The sequence below is a fragment of the Helianthus annuus genome, chromosome 8, assembly GCF_002127325.2.
Source record: "Helianthus annuus cultivar XRQ/B chromosome 8, HanXRQr2.0-SUNRISE, whole genome shotgun sequence".
Taxonomy (NCBI): Eukaryota; Viridiplantae; Streptophyta; class Magnoliopsida; order Asterales; family Asteraceae; genus Helianthus; species Helianthus annuus.
The window spans coordinates 69,051,692-69,073,523 of record NC_035440.2 but is presented as its reverse complement, the minus strand read 5'-3'; the positions used below and the strand labels follow the sequence as shown (position 1 = coordinate 69,073,523).

At 36.8% G+C, this 21,832-nt stretch overlaps 3 protein-coding genes across 3 annotated transcripts; 1 reads left to right on the top strand and 2 right to left on the bottom strand.

Annotated features, from left to right (window-relative positions):
- Positions 1 to 11,524: 11,524 nt before the first annotated feature.
- Positions 11,525 to 12,302, bottom strand: LOC110870202 (protein FAR1-RELATED SEQUENCE 3-like). The gene is made up of 2 exons (XM_022119402.1): positions 11,918 to 12,302; positions 11,525 to 11,682 (listed from the first exon to the last, which is right to left on the bottom strand). Exons 1-2 carry the CDS (start codon positions 12,300 to 12,302, stop codon positions 11,525 to 11,527), a joined length of 543 nt encoding a protein of 180 aa, XP_021975094.1.
- Positions 12,303 to 12,536: 234 nt separating this feature from the next.
- Positions 12,537 to 13,520, bottom strand: LOC110870204 (protein FAR1-RELATED SEQUENCE 5-like). The gene is made up of 3 exons (XM_022119403.1): positions 13,408 to 13,520; positions 13,047 to 13,305; positions 12,537 to 12,953 (listed from the first exon to the last, which is right to left on the bottom strand). The coding sequence occupies exons 1-3, from the start codon at positions 13,518 to 13,520 to the stop codon at positions 12,537 to 12,539; spliced, it is 789 nt and encodes a 262-aa protein (XP_021975095.1).
- Positions 13,521 to 16,125: 2,605 nt separating this feature from the next.
- LOC110871218 (laccase-1) lies at positions 16,126 to 20,997 on the top strand (the record flags this gene model as incomplete). Its single annotated transcript, XM_022120104.2, has 4 exons — positions 16,126 to 16,292; positions 16,373 to 16,614; positions 16,695 to 16,823; positions 19,643 to 20,997. Coding segments are annotated over 4 exons (1,650 nt in total), but the record flags the coding sequence as incomplete, so codon positions are not given.
- Between the last annotated feature and the right edge of the window lie 835 nt (positions 20,998 to 21,832).

Here is a 21,832-nt window from a genome sequence, read left to right as displayed (position 1 = left end):
AAATCGAGGATTCAAAGAGAGCATGCTTGGTGGATTTTAACGGGAATGAATACATATCACCTGAAAGCAAAGTCTGCTTAGTCAATCAGGATGATGAAAGACTACCTGAAGGTTTTAGCTGGGATATGTTTGTTGTTGAGAAAGGAGAGTTTAAAACGTTCATTGCTAAGATTGTTAGAGAACCAGATATGTTTGCCACATGGATGAAGTCTATTGGTGAGACTGTGAAGAATGTGGAGGAAGAGTCTGTTGTATCTGATGAAAGCTCACAGAGTGCGGATGAAAGCTCACAAAGTGATGAAAGCTCAGAAAAAGAGATTGTCTTTGATCAAACACCATCTGATTCTGGTTCTTCGGATGATAGTTCTGACAAATCTGTGAAGTTTGATCAATCTCCGATTGATGACAACAGTGATGATGAAGAAGAAAAACATATTAATGTTGCAAAATCTCATCTTTCTCCTGAAAGTTTTCATTTTTATTTTGCAGATCGCTTGGAGAAACTGAAGGAAAAAAGGGCTGCAAAAGAACAAAAGGAAATGAAATCTGAAACTGTTGCTGAGGAAATTGTTGAGACCGAGCAGGTCGGTGAAGCTGAGAAAGTGGTCGAAGCTGAAAAGATAGTTGAAATTGAAAAGATTGTAGAGGTCATCAAGCCATGTTTAAAGTGTCTTGAACCTTGCAAAGAATGTATAGTAAAAGATGAAAAGCTGACTGAGTATGAAAAGAACAAAGAACAATTACTGTTCAATCTCAATTATGTGAAAGAATCTTATGATGTCTTGAACAGAACAGTAACTGGTCTTCAAAAGACTAATTCTGAAAGCGAAAATGCTTTGACAATGATGAATGCTGTGATGATGTCGAAGCAGAAAGCTATCAACTTTTACATCGAAGAAAGTGCTAAATGGAAGCAAGTGTTGGAGACAGAGAAGATTGAGAATGAGAGAATTAGACGCTTATTACAAAGTTATTCTAGTTCTGATTATCTCATTGATCGAATTTATCCGACTGTTGCAGGTTTGGAAGCTTTCCAAGATGACAAGACAAAGAAGAAGGATACTGCTAAGAAACCGACTGTTAGCTATAACAAGTGTCCGCCTCCGATCTGGGAAGGGTATTCTCCCAGAAAACCAAATGAGGAGCAACTTGAAAAAGCAGTCAATATAAAGCTAAAAACCGATACAACTGATGAATTACCAGAAAACATTGATGTCACTTACACATCGTCTGACACTGATCATGAGTCTGAGTTAATAAAAAAGGTGGTCGATCAGGTGTTGGATACTGATGAGGAGTCTGAATCAAAGTCTGAGTCTAGAGGGTCAAGTTTGTCAGTCAACAGTCCAAAATCATCGGTTAAACGGTCTTATAGTAAAGAATTTTTGTTATCAAAAGCGAATTTGGATGATGAAACATTTGAAGTAGCATATACTTTGAATGATTCTGACAAGCTATATTTTGACAAAAAGTTTCCAATAAGAAGTGTTAGGTTTGACATGATCAAAAAGGTTTTCAGAATCACTGAAATTAATATCTATGAAATAAAAGATTTAAATCTTACTGGAAAACCTAAAAAATACACTTCAGGAGTTCAACAACGCTTAAACAAGAAAAAGGGTTACAATTCCTGTTCTGGTTTTCAAAAGAAACCAAACCATAATGGTAGCTACAAAAAGAAAGGTTTAGGTTTTATTCCACCAGAAAATTATAAAAATGAGAAAAATTTTAAAACAAAAACAGAATTTGTTTCAGGTGGAAGTGCAGAGGAAGAACAGAAGAAACCGTTCTGGAAACAATCAAACCAGGAGTTTCTTGCTGAGAAGAGAAGGAATGGAACTGGAGTGTTTCATCCAAGAGAGGCTCGAACCTGTTTCAAATGCAATGAAGCTGGTCACATTGCATGGAACTGTCCGAAAAATGCCAAGACAAAACAGGGAGTTTCTGAGAAATTGAAAGAAAAAGTTGTTGATGTTGAACCACCAACCGAAAAATTTAAAATTTTTGAAAATTCAACTTATGAGGTTGGTGAATGTTCTAAAAAGAACTTTTACAAAAGAAAAGCAAATAACAACCAAGTGTGGGTTGTCAAGAAGGTTGATGAGAAAGTCGGCGATGATTGGTTCCACAAAGCCAGAGGAGCCACAAGGTGAGATAAAAGAGGTAAATTCTGTGTTTTCAGTGAGTGATGATGAATTTCCATCACTGAAGTTTGAAGAGATTAAACAGAAAGTTGGTAAGATTGAGATCTCGAATTAGTTTTATTTTGAGAAGAATGAGTTTGATGTCGAGAAAACATTCAATGGGAATGTTAAGAAAATTTTTGGGAAAATGCTTGATGGTAAAGCAAAAGGGGTTAAATATTTTTACGCAACTAAAAAGGCAACTTTTAACCCAACTGAACAAGAGCTTAAAGAGCTAAAAACACCCAAGGTTAGTCAGACTTGGGTGGAAATTCTCTTTCCCTGAACATCAGGACTATGCCGGAGATCTGATGTGTGTAAAATGCAACATATAAATTACATCAAATGAGGTATAAAACTAACCCTTTTTAAGTACTAATGTTTGAAAAGTGTGCTTTTGTCTTCCTTTTGTATTTTCAGGGTTAAAAGAGCTTAAACGAACAAAAGAAGGAAAAATGCAGCTAAATCCAACATAAATATAAAGAAAAGGAAGAAACGTGGCATGCCCGACTCCTCGACAGCATCTCCCAAAGCAAAAACAAGAAGAAAGCTGAGCATGGGGCTGTGTCCAGCTCAACACGGGGCCGTGTCCAGGATGGTCAGCCCTGGCACAAAAGACAAAGTGGTAGAAGCTTCTATTGCCCACCACGGGGCCGTGCCCAGCGGACACGGGGTCGTGGTCAGCTTCCTGCAGGCGCATTTATTGTAATTGCGAATTACAATTAATGAAGAAAGAGAGTGTCAGATGGACACGGGGCCGTGCCCAGCGGGCACGGGGCCGTGTCCAGGCTTCTGTTCAGCCTATAAATAGGAGTGCTTGGAGCCATTTCAATTCATCCCTTGGCACACCACCTCTCTCACACTTCACCCACCACCTACCACCATCATCCATTGTCCATCATAGAGTGTGTGAGTCGTCTCGGGATCCAAGATTGATCGTAAGAGTTCTTGACAATCAAGGCCATGTTTGCCAAAGTCTCTTACATCACTTGGTGAAGACAAGTGTTTAGTATAATACTTTTTACTTTTAATCTTTTGCACTTCTTAATTGGTTTTGTATTAATGACTTTAATAACTAGTTTCTTATGTTGAAGGTGATTCTTCCTTATCGTTTGTCCGTGGTGTCTTGGCATTATTTTACTGTCTATATAAAATAAAAGATATTCACCATTCATATCTCCACGGTCTATATGGAGGTATGTTGGCTACCTGGTCGGGGGTTAAGGGAACGGTTTGGTAAGAGTCTTGCCCTTGTTCAGCGTTTAGAGGTCCTGCAAGGGACCTGGGTCAAATTTAGTAGGACCTCCTTCAATACCCAAAGGTATTGGATGGCGGGGGTCCAAACTCTTTGATCCCCTCATGAGTAAACTACTATTAATACTATAACCCGGCTATTTAGGACTGTATCCCCTGCTGACTCAGACTACTTAGTCGAGGGTAACGTCACCTCCAAAAGAGGGGCCTACCATAATTTGCATTAATAACTTAATTAATTATCTTTCAATAATCCAACCCTTTAGGATTGTATCCTTGCTGACTCAAACTACTGGGTTGAGGGTAACGTCACCTTCAAAAGAGGGGCCTACTACAATAACTAAGATAATCTCTTAAACAAGTGCAAAAGTGCGAAAATAATCAAAGGTTATACTAACACACGAGTCGGATCCAAGTGATTCATCTTGTCTATCTGTTTTATTTTTATTTTTTAGCATTTAGTTAGTTTTATTTTCTTAGTTTAAAAATCTTTTTCTAACATTTTGATTTGATTAGACGTTGAGGATAAACCGGTACTAAAAGCTCTTGTGTCCTTGGACGACCTCGGTATCTTACCAACACTATACTACGTCCACGATGGGTGCTTACCCATATGTGTGTTTAGTGTTAGTAAATATCGTGTTTTATAAATTTAAAACTTGGCTAAAAAGTGTAAAAATGGCTTAAAATATATACCTAAAACATATACACATTAGCACGCATCAAGATCCCAAGTTTGTAATCGTGGATCAGGAATCGGCATCATTCTAGTTTTTGAATAGATTGTTTGAAAGATTTTGAATGAGTTTAAATTTTACAGGTTGAAGGACTACGCCGGAGCTTCCAGGTTGGTAAGTGCGAAGCAGGAATCGGCATCTTGTTTGGTAAATGATCTAGTGTAGATGTTTTATTCCTACACTGGACAATGGTGATTGTTTGTACAATTGGTACAGAGGGTGCATATTTGCATAGGGTAAATCAGGGACATTAATTTGTACTTGATCTACTAAAAGTGATTGATGAACAATATGATGAATCATACCCCTATCCTACAAGTAAACCTACAAGTGGTTATAACAAACTTATTTTCCGGAAAAATCATTTTGATTAAAACAAACTTAAGTGTTTTGAAATCATAATGAGAAAATAGTTTGTTGAAAGGGGGAGTTCTAATTGTTTATGCCAAGTGGATGGCGATTTGATGCGATTCAATATCGGTTGTCATTTTATTTGTACAGTTTTAATTGGGTCAAGAGCTTAGATAGTTTTCAAATTTCCTTTTAAATGTGTTTGCATTTTAGGGAGAGTAGAAATTTCAGAAAATCCAAAAACATTAGAAAATTTGAAAAAGACAAAAACATTATAAAATGCAAAAATGAGTTTTGTTGTGAAAAGAGGAAATGATAGTACTTCAGTATGACTGTCACAACATGCTAAAGAATTTGGAAAGTTAAAATGTGATAAACAATCTCACTATGGATATGCCAGTAGGTTTTTGCACATTTAGTAGATTGTAACGAGATATAAACCTAAAAATTCAAACTTGCTTATTCTGTGGGTAACATCTTCTTGGATATATAAGTAACCCCTGAAATCTTGTTTGAAAGGTCCCTTATTCTAAGATACTACGTCTTTATGCTTAGTGATATCTGGGGTATTATCCCGGGATTTCTGCTGAATGGAAATTCTGACCTAGTCCCCGTATAATACTTTCCGCAAATGCTTGAAAAAGCACAGCCCTCAGCAAATTGATGAAACAATAAAATTGATAGTCATTGCTGTTGAAACAAAAGATCCTCTAAAGGGGACACACCAAAAAGTCGAAGCCGTCATCTCTCTGCGTATACGGAAGTATCGACCTGAGCTCTCATGGCCCTCGCACCTAACCCTTTACAGATATCATCTGTGGTATACTCACCTGTAAGACTGAATATTGGGATCTGGATACGGGAGTATATTCAAGTAGTGGGACAAGCGAATAAGTTTAAGTTCTTAAAACATTAATACCATATCTCGGATCAGTTGAAATTTGTGTGAAAATTTAAGTGGACAGATATACTGACAATCTAGGTGAATTGTTTAGAACTTAAAATGAAATAAAGCTTAACGATGTTGGTGATTTGTCTCAGAAACTGATATGATCCTCTTACACAAACTCACAAAAATATTGTCTGTAAATATTTTCTTTATTGCATTTCTTTTTATTCAAAAATCCAAAAAGATTTTGAGTGTGTTTTAGCATAAATTTTAAAAAATACAAAAAGATTTTCGGCAACTGATGTTGGAGAGGTGATTTTCAAAATTCCAAGTGCTAAACATGATGACCATGTGGTGAGGAGGAGTTTGTTTTTGAAGCCAAAACATTTAAATCCTAATTTTACTAGTGGTTCATCATATATGCTTTGATTTGAGGGAGAGTTTATGATTGTGCAAATGCTAGTCTGAGCCAGGATTAATCGATCCTGAAAAGCTTTTGTGTTAAAAGAGCCAGGTTTCGATATTGTGGACAAAGTTTGAGCCAGGCAATGATCATGGACAAAGTGTGAAAGCCAGACAACGATCCTGAAGCTGATGATGCTGATGAACTAAAGGAATGCCAACATATCGTTAGGGGGAGTCTGAAGTCATGCAAGAGAAGATAGAGAAAGTGAAGCCCAGAGACTAAACAAGACTGAAGATGCAAAGACACGACACAGTCAGACTCGAAACTGAAGACTCGTCAACATCTGAGGGGGAGTCTGTTGGTGCATACATCTGTCGACTTCATCTTGTATCGAGTCTTAGTCTAGATTGTATAGATCAGGGCATGTTATTCGAGAAAATATCAAGATTTAGAGTGTTAGAAGCTGATTTCGCTCATAGAGGCTAATTCCGCTCCAAACTATTTAGAGTGTTAGAAGCTGATTTCGCTCATAGAGGCTAATTCCGCTCCAAACTGTCATTGTGACTTTTCGAGCGGAATCACAAGATTCAGATTCCGCTCCAAATGGCTCTTGTATGTTTCGGGCGGAATCAGGACCCTATATATAGGTCATTTAGAGTGAAATCAGGTAATAGTTCATGTATTTCATACCGAGGTGCTGCCGGTGTGAGATTTGATTGTAAATAGTGTCAGATTAATGCAATCAGTGTTTAAAGTGAAGTTTTAGCTGTTTCTAAGTCTATTTCTTGTTTTCCGCACCTGAAATAGATCAGAACCTCTCTGAACGACTCATTCGGGTCAGTTGAACGATCCTAGACACCACATTTAAATCACGGAGGAATTGGTGAACGATATATTTGGCGTACCGAGAGGGAAGGGAGAAATAAAGGAGGTTGAGAGAGAAAGGGCAGATTTCTATGAGGTTGTGGCGGAATGGAAAGGACAATTCGAAAACGATCCTGCACGTTTGACACCTGTTCAATTCAAGACATACATGCAGGCCCAAAAAGCGAGCGGGAGAATCTTTGTGTTAAACTTTTTGCTATTCTACAACACACTTCTAGGAGAGACAACTACCAATTCGTCAATTAATATGAGGTTTCTACTAGCCTTGCGTCGAGGGATGGATATCAGAAGTTTTAACTTGTGTGAATACATGATCAGGTGTCTAGATCGAACAGTGGAAGCATGGACACCAAAGGACTGCTTTCTTGGTCCCATTCCTTTGATAGTGATATGTTCCGAATGCGTATATAATTTTCTAAACACACACTTGGATTGTGCATTAAAACACATCTTAACACACAACTTAGACTTGTGCATGTTAAAAACATAGTTTGATGTAAAACACATTCAGAGAGTTTTAGATTGCAAAGTTTTTGTTAAACTCCAATATAAAAAAAACCTGTTGTAAAACACATTATGATGTAATGTGATCATCAAAAAACACAATGTGATGTAATGTGACATAGACAAAAAACATAAAACACATTCAGAGTGTTAAATTGCAAAAGAACTATTAAAACACAACCTGATTTATAGAAAAATCCTTAAAACACATCTGACTTCAGTTGTACGTCATCTTTACAGGCGGTGTTGATAGGTGACCAAAATAAATTCAAGGAAGATGAGCCAAGAGCAGCTCATCTCATCGAGGATATCACACAGGACGATATCGAGTCACTTAGCATAAAATTGGACACGGTCAGGTTTGAGCAATTGTTAGAGAATGAAAAGGGTCTGCATCCGGATCAAAGATATCCGTTTGTAAAAAATGAAAGTGATGGAGAATCAGGTGGCACAAACGCTGTGAAAATGGCTGAAGAAAAGGTTCAAGCAAATGAAGTAAAGGCAGATGAGAAAGATGTATCCAAAAAAAAAAAATAAAAAATAAAACACAATACAAAACTGAAATGGTGAAAAGGAAAAATACTGTTGTGAAGGCGGCCAATAAAATGCATGGTAAACCTACAGAGTCAAGTGTACTGAAAAAAAAAAACAAATTAAAAAGTTGGGGCAAAACCTGCTCATGATGGGAACAAGAAATTTGATGCTGAAGTTGGGCCGGAAACTATGCCTGTTGTCGATGAAATTCCCGTTAATGTGGGAAAAAATGATGAGTTTGGAGAATACATGAACGTAGAAGGTGTAACAACTGCTGCTGATTACGATGTAGCCGATATAGAGAGATACTACATTGAAACCGACGAGTACGGGTAAACACAGCAAAGTCAGCCGGGCATTAACATAGGCTTTGATGGAGAGATTAGGATACCTACGGTATCTCAATATGGGTCGACACCGCAAGCGAGCCAGAGCGACGAGGTACTTTCAGAGTTTTTTAATACATGTTAAAACATGGACCTATGTATGTTAAAACACAATCTGTTATAAAACACATTTCAGATTGTTTAAAATGAAAAGGATTTGTTAAATTCTAAACTAGAAGACAAACACAGTGCATAATGTATATGTGAACATATTAAAACACATTCAGAATGTTTAAAACATATTCTTGATACACAACTTAGGATTATGTATGGTAAAACACAATCTGTCGTAAAACACAAGGTAAAACACTGTAAAACACAATGTAACCCTTAAAACACATTCTTATGAAATGTGACACATACAACACATAAAACACAATCAGATTGTTATAAAATGCAAAGGATTTTTTAAACTCTACACTAGAACACAATGTGATGTGATGTGACATAAATCTCATGTTGTTGCTTAATGATAATGTGTTGAGTTTTAATGATGTAATTCAGGTGCATGCGGGAATGTTGGAAGTGTTCTTGAATCAGTTTGACGAATGTGTGAAAAGGATAAACGACCCTTTTACGGAAGGTTTCCAATTAAACCCCGAAAGTGAGAAAATAAAAGAGAAACACACAATGTGGACTGAAATGCTGAAAAAGGTTGGGTCCACATGTACGACAACTGGACAACCACAAACTCCTACCGATAAAACACCAGAAAAGGAGGCAAATAAGGAGAATGTGGATCTGTCGCAGTAGACACCTTCATTTGTCGAAGAGATATGTAAGACTGTTGACAAGAAACCACATCGACGACTCATTTTGTTGAAGTAGTGGAGTAGCCCGCACTCGTCGTCACACCGATCTCCCAAAAAACAGCCGAGGAATATGAATTTTCGATTAGAAAGGGGCAGGTTATACACGAGTTGGACATTGGAAAGCGGAAAGTAAGGCCGCAAAGACAAACAGAGTTGACCGACGCTCTAAGGTCTCCATACATGAAGCAGGCAGTAGAGATTAGGATGAAGCTTGACAACGCTGAGGTCTCGGTCAGCTCATACATGTTTTCGGCCTTGGGTTCAATGTGGTATGTAAAAATTTTGTAATATATAATACCAATGTTTCTAAAAATATGTTAAAACACAGTGATTGTAACTGATTGGTTTGAAATTATTATAACACATTGTTTAAAATATGTTTGTATTCGTTAGGGATACTGTGTTTAAAACTACCATAGGTGTGCCGGTGATGAGATCTCCGCTCGAATCGTTATTGCCGGGAATGGAATTGCATATATTGGTAATAAGCGCATGGGCGGATTTGCTGAACTATGAAGAAAAATTCAGGCAAAAGGGAAGCATCGCACGCCTGTTTTGTTCAGTGAATATGTTGGAAAGTATGATCATAATGACATTGTAATGAAAGTTTACTACTTTTGTAATATTGTTTCACACAATCACTTTAAATGCAGAATGAAAAAGACTACAAGAAAAGTGCGAAAACAAGGTCAAAAACCTTCGCAGAAAACATGGAACTGGTCTTATAATATGTTGATGTGAAAAAGATACCTGACAAGTCGCTCATCTTTGTACCACTCTTACACGACGATCATTTCTATTGTGTATGTTTCAATTTGAGGGACATGAGTGTAAAGGTTTTGGACAACAACGCTAAGGATGTGTCGATGAAAGAGAAATACAACGAACAACCGGAAAAATTGGTACGCACCTCTGTATATAAACTACAAACGTCCTTTGTTACACATATGCATGATATCTGATGTCCATGGTTATAAAACACAATTAACAAACTGCATGAAGTTGTTAGTATCTTATGTTCTCTCTTAATCCCTTAAAACACAATTCATACAGACCACATATCTTATGACCTCTGTTAGTAATATAAAACCCAAATTGCTGTGATACTGCATGAAGTTCTCTATGTATAAAGTTTGAGATTAAAACACAATGGACACTGAATGATACCTTATCAGCACTATTAATAATTTAAACACAGTTTAATGTGACACTACATAATACCACTATTGTGTACTTAAAACACACTTCATCAGAATTATAAATTATTCCCTCTGTTAATAACGGGTGTACGTAAACAAAACCTATAACACAAATGCATAATCTATGCAGGTACATGAATTTAAAACACAATCTGATTAAAATGTTTATCATGCAGCGTGATGCTTTTTTCAGTGTACTTGGAAAATATTGGGTATCCAGCGGGTAGGGTGATCAGTCAAGTTGAGCCGGTACGATTGGAGATGCCATGGCGTACAAAGCATAATGTAATCAAATGTGGCATTTTCCTGATGCGCCATATGGAAATGTACAAGGGCGTGACTGGAAAAGCTTGGGAACGCGGATTCTCAAACGAGTGCACTGATGCGGGTGAGATTACATACAAGCAGCGCAAAGAAATTGATGATCTTAGGCATAAGTACATTGCAAAGATGCTTCTAAGTGACGCAAACACGTACATAAGTTTTGTTGAAGCTGACGTTGCTAAATACAAAAATTTGTCGGCCGATGGAAAAAAGAGGCTAGAAGCAGCAGCCTTTGACGCAATCAAGGAAAGATTGGACAACTGAATTAAAATGGGATGTTTTCAAAAAAAAAAAAAAAAAACAATAATAACATTTTGTTGGTGGTGGTTTCTTGAAGTAATATGGGATGTGTTTCAAAAATAATTTTAACATTTCGTTGGTGGTGTTATTTTGAATTGTATATCTTAAAATATGTTCGGTTATGTTTTTTGAGTTTCCTGTCGATAAAAATGTCATCTAGAACAGTTTGTACCTCTTTAACAATGTGAATTTATGTCGATAATGTTAGTTTATTTGGATCCACAAAGGAAATACAGTTTGTATTAATGTATAACCTCTTAAAACACACCTGATAGACATTATGAAATAATGTGATCTGGAAACCAAACTATCTTTTTCATGGAATCTATAAACTGTAAACCACGTTAATTCACATTTTAGTGGCTGTAAATGGTAAACTGTATACCAAAACTAACTAGTACAAGGGATATGTAAAATATGTAATAGATATTAAAACACAGCATGAATCCTGAAGAGTATAAGACCAAGTTTACATGGCATGACAATTACATAAAAAGGGTGGTATTATAATGTGTGTGATAAGTAAAACACATTATCACATCCTTCAACCCACCAAACCACGGACAATGAATGCATCAGATAAAACACAGGGGTCTGTTTAAAAAACAAAGTTACGCCAAAACACAAAATATCAAGAACACAAATGTCCAACCCAACCAGTTTTAAAATCAACAAATTAAAATCCAAACAAAAACACGAGAAAATTAAAACACAAAAGTGAAAAGTTAAACAAAACACTTAATTTTTTATAAAAAAGGAACTACTCTGCCATGTCTTCGTCATCCAGATCTGCATCATTTCCCGATGTGTAAAACACATCATCAACATCGTTTGATCCAGGACCATCACCTTCAACAACTGTAGCAGCGTCACCTTCACCGATTGTAGCAGCATTACCTTTAGCATTCCGCGAAGTGCCTGCCTCAGGCACAGGCACAGCCACAGTGTATTTCCAACACGTTCGATTGTTATGACCATATTTTTTTACATATTGAACATTGCCGACGTTTACTTCCAGACTGACTTATGGCTCGCTCCTTTTGAGATTTGAGGCGTTTATGAGAACCACAACCCTTGAACTTGGTACCAATTGGAAAACGGATGGTGATCGTGCTCACTGGAGCAACTCCCAGCAGTTCAGCAAATCAATTACGTCGTGTCTTGGGAGGTGCATTTATCTGGGCCTCGTCAGCGACTAACATAAACTGCTTGATATGATCACGAAAATTACACAACTGATCAAATTTTGAAATCAACTTGTTCACGACATACTCAGTTCCGTGTCTAATCTCACGAATACAACGGTTAACCTCCTCGTTACGATCTGGATCACCGCCATCCGTAAGAATGGACCCAGGGGAACTATTTGGAAGAGCTTCACGCGTCCATCGCCTCAATATATATTGTTTCGGAAACTCCCTTACATCAAGAATCCTTAACACACAAAAAATATGACTGCACAACAATCCAAACTGCTCAAACCTATTGCAGATACATTTAACGGTAACATCCTCCTCACGTATCATAACTTGTAACATTGAATATCCATAAAACACAGTGCATAAATCAGATGGATACTTAAAAAAGGCAAAATAATGTATAAATAACATAAAACACAATATCACCTCAAAGAACGCAGAACATGGCTGATCGAGATCCATAATAACAAACTTAATGAAATCACCAACATAATCTAATCTGACACTAGTACAACGATGAATAGCATGTTGAATCTCAAGTTGAATGTCAAAAAATATAGTTCTGGTATATATCTAAACTGCTTGCTTCTCGATAACGAAATCACTCCACGGCGCAGGGTTGGTGTATCGAGTGTCATGATCGCTTTTTCGATGCTCGTGTCTTTGCGCTTCGATAGCTGTGTCGAAGTGGCTAAGAAATTCAACCAAAGTGCACTTTGGATTGCTACTCTTGCTAAAAAAGTGATTCTCGCTTTCAGATCTAGATGACGTCCGCATAAGTCCAGACATTTCTTCTTCGTGATAGGAAGCTGGAATCCATGATTCTCGGAGCCCGTATATATACGTCAGCCATTCATGGTCGGTTAAACCGAAATCATTTAAGATAGCTGCCCATTCAGTCTCAAACGCTTCGGGCAATAGAGAATCAGTCCAAACAACTGCAAACAATCTTTTCCTGAAATCGGTATTTGAACATAGGGCAGCCCCGACCTAAGCAACATTTTAGCGTGTATGTTAAAAAAGAAAAATTAAAACACAGTAAAAATACACATCTAAAAAAACACTGTCATAAAAAAAACAGACCTTTTTAGTGAGTTTATCCATGATGTGCCACATACATAACCGATGCCTCGACTCAGGCCAAACATCCGCTATAGCCCTTTTCATCTCATGGTCTTGGTCAATAACGATTACGGGAGGCGCGTACCCATATGCGTCCTTGATCACCTTAAGTAACCAGCTATACGTCTCTGCCGTTTCAGAACCAAGAATTGCAGCACCAAGTGTGACGTTCCGATTGTGATTATCAATCCCGGTGAAAGGGACAAACATCATGTTATACCTACAGACAAAAAATCAGCGAATGACAAAATATCATAATGTATTTATAACACAACCGGGCTAAAACACAATGCATATAGAGAAAAATTAATCTCGTCGTTACTTGTTCCGCTTGTAGGTAGCATCAAATGATATAACGTCTCCAAACATATAAAAATTCCTCTTCATATCCTCGTCAGCCCAAAAAATGCACTTCAACACACCTTCGTCCGTCATTTGATATTCGCAAGAAAAGTTCGGTAAAAACTCTTTTTTCCTCATTAGTCGCTTGACAAACATTTCAGCATCAAACTCTCCGATAAACAGATTTAGTTTCTTTTTTGAAATTTTTGAAATCAACTTTGGTCGCACCGACTTTGTCGAACCCGCCATACACTTCCTTCATAATATTAAATGCTCGAACAGGACCAATGTTAAGATTTGACATCTTATTTATTATCTCTTCGTGCGCACGATTAACACCCCTGTTTTCCTTAAGAAGATGTAAACCTTCTTCGTGCACAAAATCATGGTTGTGCGCCTCTGTGAAATGATATAGCTCATACTTCTTGGCATCGTTCAGCTTTATTCTGATCATCGCTTGCCATCCACTCCTTTTGGATGGTACCCTACGTACCCACCTATCGTAAAGTTGTTCGGCTAAAGTATCGACCGGTCGAAACTCTTTGTGACCCTCTTTTGAACAAAAAAAAATACTTATTTATTACAATACCACAATTTTCATGCTGGGTGCCCTTCCTAATTGTCCAACCTCCAGCTTCTGCATAAGCTTTGTAAAAGTTATACGCAACATCAACCGTGTCAAATAACATGCCCTCTGCTGAAGTAAACGAAGATGGTGAATCTGGAATATATCTCTTTGTTCCTGAGTTAGGAGAAACTTGTTCCATGCCACGTAATTGGTAATTAGGAGCATCTACAAAACATGACAAAAAATGCATACACATCATTTACATACACTAAAAGGGTTTACCACACACAAAAAAGAAACCTACACAGATTTGAATCTTAAAACACATTTGAGGTAACAAGATAGAAAAACCAAAACTGTTTTAAACACATGCATAAAACATAAAGACAAAACTGATTTCGAAACACTAAAACACACTGACCTTGCATAAATGGGGTTTTATATAAATAACACCATAACACAAACTACCATAAAAAAGCCTAGTAGATTTTTAAACACTTAACACACAACTGATTTAATGAGCATAAAAAACATTATAAAACACAATGTAATGAAAATAAAACAAAAACCGACAATAAAAAGTTCTCACATGTAAAAAATAAAATAAGCCATAGTACAAAACATACTGATCATGCTATCTACTACTAAACTTATAAAACACATCATAACACAAAATTCTAAACTACGTGCTAAAAAACTGATAACTAGTCAACCTTGAATAAAAAAAACATCATAATGGAAGTTAAAACACACCATCCAATATCCAAAAAAAAGAGTGATCTGTATATTACAAACCATCATTCACATTATGGGATCTATAAAAACATTGACTTCAACCTCTCTAACTGTTAAAACACATTACCAAGAAACATGCTGCTGGTTTTCCAGAAAAAGGTTAATAAACAACACACAAAACTACAATATGGAAGTTAAAACACACCATCCAATATCTAAAAAAAAATAGTTATCTGCATATTACAAACCATCAGTCACATTATGGGATCAATAAACACATTGACTTCAATCTCTCTGACTGTTAAAACACATCACCAAGAACATGCTGATGGTTTTCCAGATAAATGTTAATAATCTACACACAAAAGTACAATAGTAAAGAAAAAAAATAAATGTAATTACCATCTCCACAATCGACAAGTGTGTTCGAAGCCATGATTTTTCTCTTCGAAAAAAAAAATATTGAATACGGATGAAGCTTGTGAACAAGTAAACGATCGAACGATCTATATTTACATATGATTTGAATTCGAAAACAACCAAAATTCCGAAAATCATGGACACAATCAGTTACATTCGAATACATGCAATGTTAGTTAATAAAGATAAATTCCAAATATAAAATTAGAATGTGAAAGTACATAATTGCCCTTCTAGTTAAAATCCTTCAATGCCACATGTCCAATTCTTATTGCTTACTAGACTTTCTAGGGAAAATCCACTTTCTACCCAACTCCTTCTCTTTCTCTCTATATATATTAAGGCGAGAATCATGAAAACCAATGTGAATAGAACCAAAATAAACCCAATACAAACAATGAACCCCCTACCCCCCAAAAACCTAAAAAAACATAAACCCTCCACCCACCCCCACCCTCCACCCAAGCGAAATGCTAAAAATTAAACCCTAAAACTAAATGGTAAAAATGTTTTTTTACAGCTAAATAGTGACTTTTTATAAAAGAAATATTAATAAAAAGTTACGATTTTAATGAAAAAAAAATTGTGTGTTTTTTTAAGCTTTCTTAAGTTGTTTTGGTTGTGTTCACAACGATTCTCGTCATAAATGGTGGTTCTCAAATGCGAGAACATATAACTAAAACAACAAAACATGTAGCCGATATTTTCCTATCCATGTATATATATGGATGATTGTTGGCAACCTTAAGTAGGGAGTTTCCTCCAGAGTTTGCCATAGATTGATATGATGAATAAGCATTTTGTTTTGGCAACAAGTTTGGTTCTATCAATGCTTCTCACAGCTATTCCTTTTTGTTCATCTTCCACCACCTCAAAACGCTACCATTTCAATGTACGCTATGCATGTGTGTTTGTTGGTAGTAATCTTGGTGTATGTAACAATCTAAATCATGAGATAGCAATGACTGACTGACGCATTTTAATTTTCAGGTCGAATGGAAAAACATAACTCGTTTATGCAGTAGAAAAGCCATATTGACAGTAAATGGTGAGTATCCAGGACCAACAATAGCTGTAAACGAAGGAGATGATGTGGAGATTAAGGTTACCAATGGTGTTTCAATAAACACCACTATCCATTGGTTAGTAATTTCATCTTTTAATCATCTGTTTTCCTCTTACTTGTTTGATCATTGGTTGACAAATGTGTTGGTATGAACAGGCATGGAATCAAGCAACTTAGAACCGGATGGGCCGATGGGCCTGCATATGTTACGCAGTGTCCCATAAAACCTGGACGGTCTTATACATATAAGTTCACAGTTACCGGCCAGAGAGGCACCCTTTGGTGGCATGCTCATATTGCTTGGCAGCGTGCCACCGTCTATGGTGCCATCATCATATACCCGCATTTGCCCTATCCGTTTGCGGCTCCTATTGAAGCTGAAATCCCAATAATATTTGGTAGGTGTGATCATATGTAACGTGATACCTCTCTTTATGTTAGATGTCTCTTTTTGATGTTTGTAATTTACAACTCGCAGGAGAATGGTGGAACTTACCTGTTGAAGGAATCGAAGATGAAATGTACAAGTATGGCAGTGGCCCGAACTCATCAGACGCTTATACGATTAATGGTTTGCCCGGATCATTGTATCCATGTTCAGTCCAAGGTACGTAATAATAATATTTGATACCTTCGAAAATCTACGCGCCGCTTGCGGTATGCGCATATAATGTATATATGTTTGGGCGCTAGAGGGCAAAAGTGAGAGTGCATTAATTTTAGCGTTATTTTATTAATTTCGTGAAAATAAAATTAAAAGAGAGGGATGGTTAATCATTTATCATGTGGTGACGTTGATAGCCGAAAGACAAGCGAGTACATGCAGTAATCTGCCTTCGTTTTAATTGTTCAGTGTTATGTGTCTTATGTCCAAGACTTGATGCAAAACTACTATCGAGCCCGGGGGTCTCACTGTAAGCAGCCTCTCTATTCCTATGTGGTAGTGGTAAGGCTGTCTACATCTTACCCTTCTCAGACTATACGTTAGCTTTGCTATTGGTAAGATTTACTGAGTATGATGATAACGATGATACACCTTGGAAAATCAGTAGTCAGCACATACATGGTATTTTGTGTTATCTTTGCCATTGAAAAAGACAACCAAATGTCTTTTGGTAAAATCATTCAAACATATAAACAAAAAGTCACCCATACTCTTAAGTACATTATGTGTAATGGCATATATTTTGTTAGTATTATTTTCTATCACAATCATTGATCATATATTCCAAGTTGCAAATAATAAAAGGTATCAAAATTGAGATTCGGAAATCAACAAGGATAATAAGTTATTTCAATTTTTTGTGATTAATGAAACTATTTGGGGGTAGGAGTGGTTATCACTCATTCACAACTTACAATCAAGTTTCGTCATTTCATCAAACATTATTCCATCACTCACAACCTTTTTTTAGTGGAAATGTCCATCACTCACCACTACACCCAACAATTTCCCTCAAACAATCAAAACAATCACGCGTTAAAAATATAACGCATTTTATATTTGACGCGTGATCCATTGGAGTGGCGATGATGTTTTGTACAAAATCACGCGTTATACAAATTCATCACGGACAAAGAAACAACCACCCCGGGTGGCCTTACAATGGATTTCCAATTTAAAAAAAAAAATAAAAAACCTTACATTCTATCACTATGAAAGCGGTTCAGTGAAAAACTAATACTATTTTAAAATAAAGTAAATTACAAAAATCGTCATTTAGGTTAACACTAAATTCCAAACTGTGTCTTTTATCTTCAACTGGTATAAATAACGTATTCAATATTTACAAACCCTTGCTTGTTACATTCTTTAGCCCTAACTCAGTTAGTTTTATGGTTAAATCTAACCAAATAGACCCCATATAAAGGTATATTTTGGTCATTAACCCTAAATGCTAAAATTAATAATCATAAAAAAACAATAAATAAAACAATTATGTTGAAAATTATATATATACTTATAAATATAGGGGAGGGTTCAAGCGAAAATTACTTTTATTGTGAAAACTTGAAAACTAACTAAAAAAGCCTAAAAACATACCAAAAATTTCTTTTTACAATTTTTTTTTTATAAATTTTCGCTACTTTTTATATATAAAAAGTTTGTATTGCACATGTGCAAATACGGTAAAACCTAAACCACCCCCTACCAACACCCCCCCCCCCCAAGTAAAAAAACCTAAACCCCCCACCCTTACCTCTCAAAAACATAAATTCACCCTCCCAACAAAAACCTTAAACCCCACACCCCCAAAAAACCTAACCCTCCCCCCCTCCCCCCTCACAAAACCTAAAACTAAACCCTAAATATAAACTCGAAAAAAAAAAACCTAACCCCCCCCCCCCACACACACACCAAAAAACCTAATCCTAATGATAAACCTTCAAAAAATCTAACCCTAAAAGTTAAACTAAACTCAAAAGCTAATTTTAAGCATTTAATGTATATGTGCAGTACACATATAATGCACATGTGTAGTACAAGTTTTTTTTTTTTTTTTTTGAAAAAAAAAAATTATATATAAAAAGTAGCGAAAAATAACATGTTTTTAGACTTTTTTAATTAGTTTTCAAGTTTTCACTTTAATTAAAGGTTTTTAATTAAATTATCCCCTATAAATATAAACATACCCCACATACATACCTCTCCTTTTCTCTCTCTTTAAGTGTCCTACCATCACCACAACCCACATACCACCACCACCTACCTGCCACCACCACCACCACTTCACCTAAATTAGGTCGGACAACCATCACCACCACCAATCTAGGGTTTGGACCGGAGACCAATCGCCGGACAACCAATCGCCACCCACTTGTGGTAAGAGGACCCGGGGTGGGTTTGTTTTGTTCCGTGATGAATTCCACCACGCCGTTATACATGGCTGCCACTCACATCCACCACGTGTGGAAGAGTTAACGCGTTGTGGTGGTCACGCGTTGAACTTTGGAACTTTGTGTATGGTGGGTTGTACTCTAGTGCTGAGGAGTTGTACACTGATGGAATAAATAAAAAAGGTTGGGATACCATCACTAGTGATACCACCCCCTCTACATTTCTATCACTAGTGATAGAATATTGGTTGTGCACATGGCATGACTTGATTGGATAGTGGGAGTGATAGATTCTATCACTAGTGAACCACCCCTAGTCCCCTAATACTAAGTAACTCTAACCAATTAGATAAACTTTGATTAAAATCCCAAACTAATCAAGATTAATCAAATAACAACCCTTAAACATCATAACAGTCCGGAACGTGGATCCCAGCTGTGAGACACCCGTGTTGCTGGTACTCTTATTGAACTAGAGTTAGAAGTTTGAACACAGTTATAAATAGAAAACACACTAAACTTTACTAATTTGAACTAAACCAAACTAATCAAGAAATGCTTTAGAATAATGTAGTCTTTTAAATGCAGATACTTTTATCAAGACTGTGGAACGAGGGAAGATCTACATGCTTCGAATCATCAATGCTGCACTTAACGATGAACTCTTTTTCGCTATAGCCAACCATACACTAACTGTGGTTGAGGCTGATGCTTCTTATACCAAACCCTTTGATACCGAAGCCATAATGATCACTCCGGGACAAACATACACTGTCATCCTTAACACAAATCAACACACACACGACTCCAACGGGTTGTTTTTAATGGCAGCAAGGCCATACCTCACTAGTGTATTCCCTTTCGACAATTCTACCACAATAGGTTTCTTGAAATACAAAGGAACCATGGATGAACACATGGTTCTCCCTAAAGCATCTAATCTTGTCTTACCTCATCACCTCCCTAGAATGGAAGATCACGCATACGCGACACAATTCGTACGAAAACTTAGGAGTCTTGGAACAACACGGTACCCATGTGTTGTGCCGAAAACGATCGATAAACGTGTTGTCATAGCCATAAGTCTTAATCTTCAAAACTGTCCTCCTAACCAAAGATGCAAAGGCTATAACGGGAAGAGATTTGCGGCTTCTATGAATAACCAATCCTTTGTTCGTCCTATGACATCCATACTTGAATGGCATTACAAAAACTTTTCTTCCATGCAGTATTCTATTGACTTCCCACTGCAGCCACCTAGCGTTTTCGACTATACAGGCGTGGATCCATTGACACATAACCTAAACCCAAATTTTGGCACAAAGTTGTTTGTAGTCGAGTATGGGACACAGTTAGAAATTGTTCTTCAAGACACGAGTTTTCTTAACTTAGAAAATCACCCGATTCATGTTCATGGGCATAACTTTTTCATTGTCGGTAGGGGATTTGGGAATTTTAATGTTGAGAAGGACACCGCAGGATACAACCTTGTGGATCCGCCTGAGCGCAACACAGTTGGGGTACCGATGGGAGGATGGGCCACAATTCGAATCAATGCAAATAATCCAGGGGTATGGTTTATACACTGCCATCTTGAAGAGCATACTTCCTGGGGTCTTGCTACAGGCTTCATTGTGAAGGATGGTTCAGAGCCATATCAAAGATTGATTTCTCCACCAGATGATCTTCCACGGTGTTGAGATAGTACTTAATTGAGTGTTTATTCTATACATGCTTATGTACTTGCCATATCAAAGATTGATTCTTCCACCAGATGATCTTCCATGGTGTTGTGATATTACTTAATTGAGTGTTTAATCTATACATGCTTATGTACTTGCTGCTTATTTTTGCCGCAAAAAAGGAGCTTATATGCGGAAAGGATTTTCAGGTTTTCTAATGGATGTAATTAGCAACTTCGGAACATAAATGTTTGTTGTATTTATATGTGTGAAAATTTTAGTTAATTTGAATATGTTATGAACTCGTTAAAAGGGCACAATAATAGGTGTAAACAGATAAATAAAAAAACCTCCACACATGTAATTGTAGGGTTTTAATCGATATAAAGCTTGAGACAAATATGGTTTGCAAAACTTCTTATAAAACAGTTTTTTTTTCTTAAATAAATACATAGCTTTCTTGATTTAAATCCACAACAATATCATTCCACACGAAAAAGGGAAATTACAAAGCAATGGCAGGTAGTTGGGCAACAAGTTGCGCCGCCACCCCCTTTTTAATTGAAAAACCAATTCTACTAAAAGTCTAAAACAGTTTAAAAGTTTTAATATGTTTACATTGATTATACACGAAAAAGGACAATTACAAAGTAATGACAGTTTTAATTAATAGTAAAAAATTTCTAAGACTGAAAAGTAGGTTTGGGGGGGTGGAGGGGCTCCACGCCTTGCCCATCACCCCGTTGATGGGAAGAAATCCAAGAATCCTATGGGAGTTGGGGCTCGTCCAAGTTTTCTTTTTGGTGATCTGAAGGGCAAAGCCCTTTTACCCTTTAGGTGATGTGATGCCTGCATACTACTATGTTTTTACCCACCACACCATGTAGTGTAAAAGAAAGCTATAAATTTTTTTTTTTATAAAAATCAATTTATATTTATTTCAAATAAAAACTTTAAGGACAATTACACCAAAATAGCCGGTAAGCGGGCAACAAGCTGCGCCGCTACCCCTTTTTGAATAGCGAAACCTAACCTAGTAAAAACGAAACCCCGATCTCTAGGAGACGAAATGTTGCTGTGAACAACCCGTTGGACC

Coding starts and splice junctions, on each gene's coding strand:
- LOC110870202 (XM_022119402.1), bottom strand. CDS start 12,302: ATGTTACAAGTTATGATACGTGAGGAGGATGTTACCGTTAAATGTATC. Junction 11,683..11,917: donor TGCACCTCCCAAGACACGAC/GTAATTGATTTG, acceptor TGCCTGAGGCAG/GCACTTCGCGGAATGCTAAA.
- LOC110870204 (XM_022119403.1), bottom strand. CDS start 13,520: ATGACGGACGAAGGTGTGTTGAAGTGCATTTTTTGGGCTGACGAGGAT. Junction 13,306..13,407: donor GCTACCTACAAGCGGAACAA/GTAACGACGAGA, acceptor TTTTGTCTGTAG/GTATAACATGATGTTTGTCC. Junction 12,954..13,046: donor TGGATAAACTCACTAAAAAG/GTCTGTTTTTTT, acceptor AATGTTGCTTAG/GTCGGGGCTGCCCTATGTTC.